This window comes from Heloderma suspectum, chromosome 1, assembly GCF_057233095.1.
Source record: "Heloderma suspectum isolate Gila_16-S chromosome 1, 16-S_ref, whole genome shotgun sequence".
In the NCBI taxonomy this organism is placed as follows: domain Eukaryota; kingdom Metazoa; phylum Chordata; class Lepidosauria; order Squamata; family Helodermatidae; genus Heloderma; species Heloderma suspectum.
In genome coordinates this window covers 281885230-281895511 of record NC_139458.1, presented here as the reverse complement: position 1 = coordinate 281895511, position 10282 = coordinate 281885230, and the positions used below count along the sequence as shown (strand labels likewise).

General features: G+C 47.5%; 1 protein-coding gene across 4 annotated transcripts in view; it reads left to right on the top strand.

Annotated features, from left to right (window-relative positions):
- The first annotated feature begins 1038 nt into the window (after window positions 1-1038).
- Window positions 1039-10282, top strand: part of ERICH1 (glutamate rich 1) — an 82267-nt gene continuing 73023 nt past the window's right edge. For all 4 annotated transcript variants that reach the window (XM_084826761.1, XM_084826763.1, XM_084826760.1 and 1 more), the window contains exon 1: window positions 1039-1226. In XM_084826761.1, the coding sequence (XP_084682887.1) occupies window positions 1202-1226 (25 nt within the window). In that variant the 5' untranslated portion in view covers window positions 1039-1201. The remainder of the gene's footprint in view (window positions 1227-10282) is intronic.

The following is a 10282-nucleotide window of genomic DNA, read 5'->3' as shown; positions in this document are numbered from 1 at the left end:
TGACTGAAACAACCCCAGGCGGACCCCTCGCCCAAGAACTGCAACAACAAACCCAGCACAGAAAATTCACACCCAGACAAATCCCAGCAGCAACAGCAGTTACACAACTCTCCATTTAGTCCCCCGCCCGTGACTCAATCCCAGGAGCAGCTGGAATCCTACCAGCCCTTTCCATCTCCTCAGTGCTCCCCCCCCCACACCCCCAACTCCACATCCACTGAGAGAGTTTGCAGCACTGAGCCAGCCCTGGCCAAGGCTGCCGGTTTGGGGGGCTTGGCGGTGGTGGTTTTAAACCCTCAGGGCAGGCTGCACTGGGGGGTGGGCAGGATCGACTGCCCCCACTCCCGCCACACACACACACATACACATATCCCCCCCCCCCCCGGGACTTGTGCTGTTTGATTCCATTGGCTGCCCATGTCTTTGAAGCCCCTTACCTTTTTCAGCGCGGACATTCTAGTGCATTATTCATTTAGCAGATAGTGGGCTGCATGCTGGGCTCAGCGAGTCAGGTGGAGGAGAAGCCGGGGCAGGAGGAGGAGGAGGAGGAGGAGGAGACAGTGGTAGCTGGTGGTGGCAGTAGTAGTACTAGTGGTGGAAGATGAAGAAGAAGAAAGGCAGAGGCGTATGTATAATAACATTATCTCCCTTGTATATTATAATGTATCTCACACACTCGCTCGCGCGCGCGCACCACACACTGAGGTAACTGCACCGCTTGCTCGTCCCCTCTTGCCGTCCGTGCGCCGGTGCTGCTACTGCTGCTGCTGCTTAAGCAACTGTGCGCTGAGCTCGCTGGCTGCTCCCGCTGCTGCCAAAACCACCCTCGAGGCAGAATTCTCACGCTCTGCGCAGCCGCACTCTTCCCCCCTCCCTTTCCTCCTCCTCCGCTCCCGAGCTCGGGAGGCGCGGCATGGTTCCGGCCCCGACGGAGCGGCCATAGAGGGGACGGGTCTGCGCCGCCATTCGAACGCTTGGGCGTTGGGACCGCGCCCCCTTCGCCTCTCGAACCAATGAGGCGCCGGCTCCCCTGCTGATAGACACGCCTGGGTGGAAGGAGGAAGCGAGGAGTGGGCCGGAGCTGGAGCTGGAGGAGAGCGCGCGCGGCTGCCTCCTCGCCGGAGAGCAGCGATGCCGTGCAGGCGACGAGGGTGATTTCTCGCTGCTGCGCTTGCTGCTTTCGGGGGCGCCTCCGGGAGAGATGGCCCTGAGCAGGAGGGCGGAAGGTGAGGCGACGGACGGGGAAGGGGCAACAGAGGGGGAACTCGCTCAGTGGAAAAAAACATAGCAACAGGGTTAGGCTGTGGGGCTCCCAAATCGCGAGGTTTTGCGGGCTTCTTGCAAGCGGAAGGGTAGAGAAGAAAGCAGCTTACGGAGCGGTAGTGTAACTTGAGCCTTTGCTGATCTTGTTAGTGAGTATGGCGAATGTACAGATGGGAGTGACTGCTAGGCAAGGGACCAGTTAGCGAAAGGCCCAATATTGGGTGGGGGGGAATTCTGCAGAAGCCTATGGAGAGGGGGAGTGTGAAGTAGCTGTTGGGGGGGGGGCGGGGTGAGAGAGAATTTGTGTAGCTGGCGGGGTGCTTGAACGATGCTTACCCTTCGATTGGTGTAGGAAGGAAGCTGTCCAGTGGCACTGAAGTAGACAGGGGGAAAGAGCATAAATAAGGGCTGCCAAGGATTTGCTTTGTCTGCATTATGAAGTTGTACTAAGCTCCTGGGTGTCAAAAATAACATGCAACGCAGAATGCCCCTTCTGTTCCATATAGCTGTAAGACTCAAGAAATTGGCTGGAAACTGCTCCTGTGGTTGTTGAAGGAAGGAACCCAAAGGAGCATTGGGAAATCTTAGCAAAGAGTGGGTGCTGGGTGCTGGAAAACATATGAGCGAATGACAATGGTAGATGGAAATCTCTGCACTATAACCGTATTTCCCTAATGATGTATCAAGTCTTGATAAAAACATAAGACTAAGTTGGTATTCCAGGCAGAGATGGGTGGGATTTGGGGGTGAATCGGCCTGTATAGCTGAAGAACAAGTTTGCTGGAAATGCAGTGAACCAGAGTTTCATAAATGTGTTTGTCTACTTACAGGGCCGGCCCTACCATTAGACACAATGAGAAGGCAACCTCAGGTGGTGGATGCTGGGGGATGAGGGGGCTGTGAACAAGCAGCAGCAAGGTTTTGGAGGACAGAGCTGTGTATGTGTCACATGACCTACCCTGCACCCCCTAAGCTAACCTGCTGCCCTTGGGTGTCGTGTCACCAGTGTTGAAGTAGGATTCAGTTGCCAGTTTGGTCAGCTTTTGTACTTGGAATTGGGGGGAGGGGGGACTTGTCCTTCACTTCTGCTAGCAAAATGTGTTGGGCCAGCCCTGTCTACTTACTAAACCTGAGAGGATTGTGACAGTGTCCAGAGCACTGCTGTACCCGCTAACCTTTCAATATGGAGGTGTTTCTGTGTTGGGGTATCTGTTTCCCTGAGAGATGATGTTTCCCTGAGATGTTCCATATGAGATCCTAGTTGAGTCTGAAGAACATGTTAAAGTAGTGCCTGAAACTGAAGGTAGAAGTGTCATGAGGTAGTTTTCAGAACCTTAAAATCTTGCATTGGACTTCTTAAGATTGCAAATGGCCACAAGCTAGATTAATAGGAAATTGGCACACAGCCATAAAGTTCACACCCTTACAGTGCAATCCTGTACAGACTTACCTGGAAGTAAGTCCCATTGAACTCAGTGACATGACTAGAACTGCACGGTTAGCCTAGTGTGGCCCAAGAACTGTGGTTGGATATTGGCTTTCTATTTGTATTCAGGGTTAGCCTGGTTGACATCCACCATAATGCATTCCTATAATCTGACAAAATGGAAATGCTAATGTGCATAGGATAATAGCAGCAGAAGATGTAATAGCTTCTCCTTGGGCTGAAATATTTATTCCTGCACAAGTGAGGACTAAGAAATAATGATGTGGTTAGGGCATACTTGTCTAATATGTTTTATTGTTCTGGAAAGCTGCACAGGGCAGCTAGGAGCTAAAGGATGCAGATGGTAATGTGTAAGCTACTAGTACCTGATGTGCTTAAAGTTAATAACCTGTGGGTTTTCTATCCTGTTTGGATTAACAGGAGTTATCTTTCTGCCAGTATACAAATCATGGGACTCCAGATATATGTAGATGCCTTCCTCATAGTTGAATCAACATCCTAGTTAGGCAGCCCACAAGATAACCTAAAATTGGCCCTGGTGTGAAATATCCTCCAATCCTGAAATGTCCCCATATCCAGATAGACTATTGTGTTAAAGCACCACCAGATTATTTCATAGGACCATAGGAAGCTGCCTTATACTGATTCAGACCATTGGTGCATCTAACTCAGTCCTGTCAACACTGACTGGCAGCAGCTCTCCAGGATTTCAGGCAGGATTTTTTCTAGCTCTACCTAGAGATGCTGAAGATTGAACCTGGAATCTTTTATATGCAAAGTATGTGATCTACCACTGGGCTATGACCCTTGTGATCTCTTTTGTTGTAAGAACCACCAATTAAATTGTTCCTCGGAAGCATGGCTTTGTAATGCTTAACTAGCCAACCCAAATTCAACCATGTGGCCAGGAACCTCTGGAAGGCTTCTGTTCATTCCAGGAGATTCATTAAATATTTTGTTTAAACCCATCCTGAGTACACCCAAGTCACCTCCTTAGTGTTCTTGGCTGAACTCTGTAGTTACCCTTCAGTCCAAGCCCTCATTGAGAAGCTGATCTCAGGATCCAATACACACTGACGTGCTGTTGCATTGACCTGTAACTCTTCCAGGATTTGCCTGGCATGCTGCCCTTACTTTGTCATCTGCTGCTAGCACTATCGTTCCCTCTGGAGCTGAAACCATGTTTCTATGCCCAGAGCTTTCTTTTCCACTTCTGCTACCTTGCTGTCTTGGATTACTGTTCCTGGTAGTGAGAGATTGGTTGGGTGGAGTTTAGGGGAATTGGATCTGGGGGAAAAGCTATTGAGAGTTTATTAGGAGAAAAGACTGTTCTATTAGTTATGGTAACCAAAGATAGGTAATTTAAGTATGTGTAAGCATTCCCATCCTATAATTTGAACAACACTTTGTGTATAAAATCCCTTAATAGCCCTTTTAGTTTTGTTTCTCTTGTCTCTAGTGGTGTTGTCAGTCCCATGCCTGTGCCTTTGTTATCAGGCTACTGAGGTATATAAGATACCAAGGGTTTATTTGGGTGGCAGCAGTTTTATGATGGAGGTAGCAATCCTACCGGGATAGGCAGCTGCCTCCGAACTCAGAGGCCTATCCAATGCAGGGCAGGAGAAGCGTGGAGGGGATCATTCCCTCTGCGCTTCTCCTGCCCTGCATTTGTGGCTAGACAGCTGATATTGTCTGTCCAGCTGCAGGAGGGCAGAGCGGGGAAGTGGCTACTGGACGACACATTGGATGTGTCATACCGGCATTTCCACCTTCCCCACCCCGGAATGCCCCCAGGAACACCCCATTTTCACCGCTCCGCACTCCTATTCCGAGCACAAAGCGCAGGGCTGTTCCGAGCTGTCTGCGAGGCAGCGCAGGAGGGTGGGAAGGTTGGTTCTCAGGGAACTGACCTTGGAGCGTGGGCTCCGAGGTCGGTTCCTGGAAACCAACATATCCTATGGCCATCTAGCCACTGACCAGCAGCATTAGGATTGCTCCCTAAGAGTTTTATACTTGAGATGTCTTTGTGGCAGGGGGTTCTATAGACCCAAGTCTCAAAGTATTTGAAAAGGGAAACCGACATGCTTATGCCACACCCCACCTCTGTCTTTTCTTGCTGGATCTTTGCTATTAGAAAGCATAAGGGAATAGTCTGCTAGTCCCATGTGTGGAGTTGTGTATTGCCCAGTCTTTTCTTTCTGTAAATATTTGCGGTAAAATATATATATATATATATATATATATATATATATATATATATAATCCTTAAGCTCTGTTACTGGTCTTGAGCTAATTTCCCCACTTTGTATAAGTCTGGTATGTCGTGCCTCTGTAAAAGATCCTAATATTTTTGTGTCATTTGAGTACTTATGTACAGATGTGTGTTTACATACATGTGTGATTGAGGACATGTGGTAACATTTCAGAGATACTTGAAGAGTGGGAGTATAATAGCTTGTGCTAATATAGTGGTTTTAAAGAGGAGCATAAATATTCTACAGCACACATGGAATTATTATAGGTTTTAAAGAGGAGCATACATATTCTGCAGCACACATGGAATTATTAGCTATAGTTACTTTAACGCATCAACTTAGAGCGCAATCCTATGCATGTTTAGACAGAAAAAAGTCCTACCACTTCCAGCATTCCTCAACCACCAAAAGTTGTAGGACTTTTTTTTGTCTAAACATGCATAGGATTGTGCTCTTAGCTACTATTTATTTGCTATACTGTTTACCCTATGGACAGCTCATAACTCATTAAAATGGCTATCCTGATTATTTGAAGCAATCTAGGTGGTTGGAATGCTTGGGCAATTTGATTACAAGATTATCCCTAAACCAGGGAAGTGGCATAGGAATAGAAGTGTCTTACATTCCTGAGGAAACAAAGAGATGGCTCCAGCAGTAGGAGCTACAGAATGTGAGCATTTGAGGTGCAGCCAGAATATGCTGAAGGTGCAGGAGCATGGCAAGGATCCTTCCTGCAGGCTGAATGAAGATGTTATCCTGGTGCATATTAAAATGATTAAGAATGGGGAAGCAACTTTCAGGCCTGAATTTGGCGGAAGACTTGAGGTCGGCTTCTGCAAGGTTATGCAACAATGGTGGCTTTCGCATGTACACCAGAGTGGCTGAGAATCCTGGCTTACTGTTCATCAAGTAGTATGCTGGTGAACACTGCCTGATCATCTCCTCCTGCAAGTGGGGAGAAGCTAAACAAATCAAGAACTTGCCAGGGAGGAAAAGTTTATCATTATTTCTGAATCTGACTTGTCACTCCCAAACAAACCAGGAATTGGAAACTGACAATGCACCCTGGCTTCAGACTCCATCTTGTTAAGAGAGCGACAGACCATGAGCCTCGGTTCAGACGTACACTATGTTTTTGCCTTTTGGCAAGCTTCCGGTATATTTAGCCACTCCCGCTGCTGGAGGAGCCTAGCAGGAGCAATCGGGCATGAACGACAAGCCAAGGTTCTCCAGGATGTTGGTTCACTGTTGCATGCAGGCACAGCCATTGTTGCATAACTTTGGCCTGCATTTGTCAGAAGACTCCAATGTGCACTGGTTCGGTTGCTTAAAAAGCTTCCTGTGTCAGGCTTGACTGTTCCATTGAACAGGGCCAAAAAAGCATGCTATATGGGAGTTTTGTGAGTTGGATCTCCCTGTATTTTTATTTTAAACAGAAATGTGGTTGGGGATGGCTGCAAATTTGCTTGAGGTGGGGGAGGTCTTTCCCTTCCTGCACCAAACCTCCATGCACCATTTTCCTGATCAAATTCCCCCCACCCCCAGCTGCTATTTGTCCCTTAAGTGGAGAGGGAAATACAGATACCTGCCTTTGGTTTCCTTTGTTGTTGTTGTTGTTGTTGTTCAGTCGTTAAGTCGTGTCCGACTCTTCGTGACCCCATGGACCATAGCATGCTAGGCCTTCCTGTCCTCCGCTCTCTCCCGGAGTGTGCTCAAGTCCATATTCATTGCATCGGTGATACTATCTAGCCATCTCATCCTCTGCCGTCCCCTTCTCCTTTTGCCTTCAATCTTTCCCAGCATCAGGGCCTTTTCCAGTGACTTTTCTCTTCGCATTAGGTGGCCAAAATATTTGAGCTTCATTATCTGTCCTTCCAATGAGCAGTCAGGGTTGATTTCCTTTAGGATTGACTGATTTGACCTCCTTGCAGTCCAGGGGACTCGTAAGAGTCTTCTCCAGCACCACAGTTCGAAAGCATCCATTCTTCGGCGCTCAGCCTTCCTTATAGTCCAGCTCTCACAGCCATACATTACTACTGGGAAAACCATAGCTTTGATTAGATGGACATTTGTCGGCAAGGTGACGTCTCTGCTTCTTACTATGCTGTCTAGGTTTGCCATAGCTTTCCTCCCAAGGAGCAAGCGTCTTTTAATTTCATGGCTACAGTCACCGTCTGCAGTGATCTTGGAGCCCAAGAAAATAAAATCTGTCACTGCTTCCATTTCTTCCCCTTCTATATGCCAGGAAGTGATGGGGCCAGATGCCATGATCTTAGTTTTTTTAAGGTTGAGTTTCAAACCAGCTTTTGCACTCTCCTCTTTCACCCTCAACAAGAGGCTCTTTAGATCCTCTTCGCTCTCTGCCATTAGGGTGGTATCTTCTGTGTATCTGAGGTTGTTGATAATTCTGACCTGTGATTCATCCAAGCTGGCGTTTCTCATGATGTACTCTGCATATAAGTTAAATAAGCAGGGTGACAATATGCAGCCTTGTCGTACTCCTTTCCCAATTTTGAACCACTCGGTTGTTCCATGTCTGGTTCTCACTGTTGCTTCTTGACCCTCGTACAGGTTTCTCATGGGACAGGTAAGGTGGTCTGGTACTCCCATCTCTTTCAGAATTTGCCACAGTTTGCTGTGATCCACACAATCAAAGGCTTTAGAGTAGTCAGTGAAGCAGAAATAGATGTTTTTCTGGAATTCTCTTGCTTTCTCCATGATGCAGCGAATGTTGTTGATTTGATCTCTAGTTCTTCTGCCTCTTCGAAACCCAGCTTGTACTTCCGGTAGTTCTCGGTTCGCATACTGCTGAAGCCTAGCTTGTAGGATTTTGAGCATCACCTTGCTGGCATGTGAAATGAGCGCAATTGTACGGTAGTTTGAACACTCTTTGGCATTCCTTCTTTGGAAGTGGAATGTAAACTGACAGTTTCCAGTCTTGTGGCCACTGTTGAGTGTTCCAAATGTGTTGGCATATTGAATGCAGCACTTTAACAGCATCATCTTTTAGGATTTTAAATAGCTCAGCTGGAATACTGTCATCTCTGCTAGCTTTGTTGTTAGTAATGCTTCCTAAGGCCCACTTGACTTCACTCTCTAGGATGTCCGGCTCAAGTTCAGTGACCGCACTATCATGGCTATCCCCCAGTAGTATATTGGACACCTTCCGACCTGAGGGGCTCATCTTCCGGCGTCATATCTTTTAGCCTTGTGATACGTTCCATGGGGTTTTCTTGGCAAGAATACTGGAGTGGGTTGCCATTTCCTTCTCCAGTGGACCACGTTTTGTCAGAACTCTCCGCCATGACCTGTCTGTCTTGGGTGGCCCTGTACGGCATAGCTTATGGCTTCACTGAGTTATGCAAGCCCCTTCGCCACAGCAAGGCAGTGATCCATGAAGGGGTTGGTTTCCTTTAGCTGCTCTCATTTCTGCTTTTCTGCCTTCTGTATGTTTTCCATATTTTGCACATCCTTCAAATGTCTCCCTCTGTCAACTACACTGCTCCTTGTTCTCATCCCCTTTCCAAATTCTTTTCTTTTTGAAACCTTCCTGTTTCATGACTTTCTTTCCTGTGCTGACTACTTCCCTTTAAAATGCATCCCTTATACTTATATTGTCAGACTCTAATTATATTTTTAAAATTGTTCTTTTCCTTTGTTGTCGTTGAGCTGAAAAATATTTCTGTCTCTAAGAGAGGAAATCTTGGTAGGCAGAAGCTTGCTTTCCTAGTCTAGCTTCTGTTTTAAGCACTACATAACTTGTAGAGCCTTGCTCACAAACATGCATATGAATAGGCAGTGGATAAACATTTGAAAAGCACAGTGGTGGAGGTGCTTACATTCAGTACTAATATTTGTGTGTCTCTGATGTAAAAGCATTTGTGGGGAGGAAACCTTGTCCTCCTACATAATAGAAAAAAGAAGCTATCCTATGTTGTGTTTCATTTCCACAATTCTTTACTAACACCAGGAGGAGAACCTTTACGGGGGGAGGGGGGTTAGTATCTCTGCAGATATTGACATAAAATGCCTTTCCTTTTTTTAAGATCAGATTTCTCTTGTATAGCTTAATTTTTTCTATAATGCACTGTGAACAGCTTATGCATACGTGTAACCATCTTGTTGGTGTATTTACATTAAACTGCTGAAGTCATTTTGGGGTTTTTCTCTTTTCTCAGAGTAGATTCATTTAACTTTTTCCTATCCCTTATGATGGGGAGGGGAAACCTGTGGCCCCCAGGCCTAATCCAGCCCAGAGAGCTCACCAGCCTGTGCAGCCTACCTGGATTTCTCCAAGGGGAGGGTCTTCATCTCCATCACAAGGTGAATCACAGATATCACCATAAAAACAGCAACATCAACAATAAGTTCAAAAATGTAAGAACAGCACAGCCTGAAAGCAAACTAAGCAAGTTGGTATACACAGAAAATATTTGTAAGAAGCCTCTCCAGGCATGCTTAAAAGCACAAAGTGTGGGGGCTTCACAGATTTTCCCCAAGGAGAGAATTCCACAATCTGGATGAAGCTCAGTACTATTCTCCTGAGCTACAGCTCCTGCAGCTTGTGACAAAGGCCCAGTTCAGGTTGTGAACCTGCCGGAGTGCTGGTACATCCTGCCTGATTGCTCCTGCTGTGAGCGGGAGCACCTAAACTGGATTTCAACTCTGGCTTGTTGGGGAGAGAGGCAAGTCAGAGTTCCTGGTTCGAATGTCATGGCAAACAACCCAAGGATGGAGCGTACCATAACGGGAGTGCTTGGGCAGTGTGCACCAGCAGGCTGCAGTGGTCAAAACAACCCAAGGTTTAAAAGAAGCCTAGGTTGTTGTGAAGCCCTTGCTGCTAGGGATGTACGAAAGTCACTTACCTTTTCGCGGATTGATTCGCGGTGGGGGGGGGAGGCGCTCTATCCCTCCCCCCGGAATCCTCGATGGGGGGGAGGTGATCCGGTCCTCCCCCCCCCCCCCGGAATCCTGCCCAGCCTGCTCCGCTCTGCGGTGGCTTTGCAGAGCAGCCGGCCAGGGCCATCTGCAGCTGGAGTTCCGGCCGCAGACTGGCTGGTGCAGACACAAAAGCATCCAGCCCGGCTGCCGTGATAGGCTACGTAAGTATTTGCATAGCCTATCACGGCAGGCAAAAAAACAACAAGAACGGTGTACGCAAATGGTGGTGGCTATGGCGGCCGCCATTTGTGTTCCCTATTTTTCACCGTTTTAGCCTACGTAAATATTTACGTAGCCTATCACGGGAAAGACCAGGATGCAAATGGTGGCCGTGGCAGCCTGTCAAAAGACCAGCCAGAGCCGCCGCTCTCCGGAA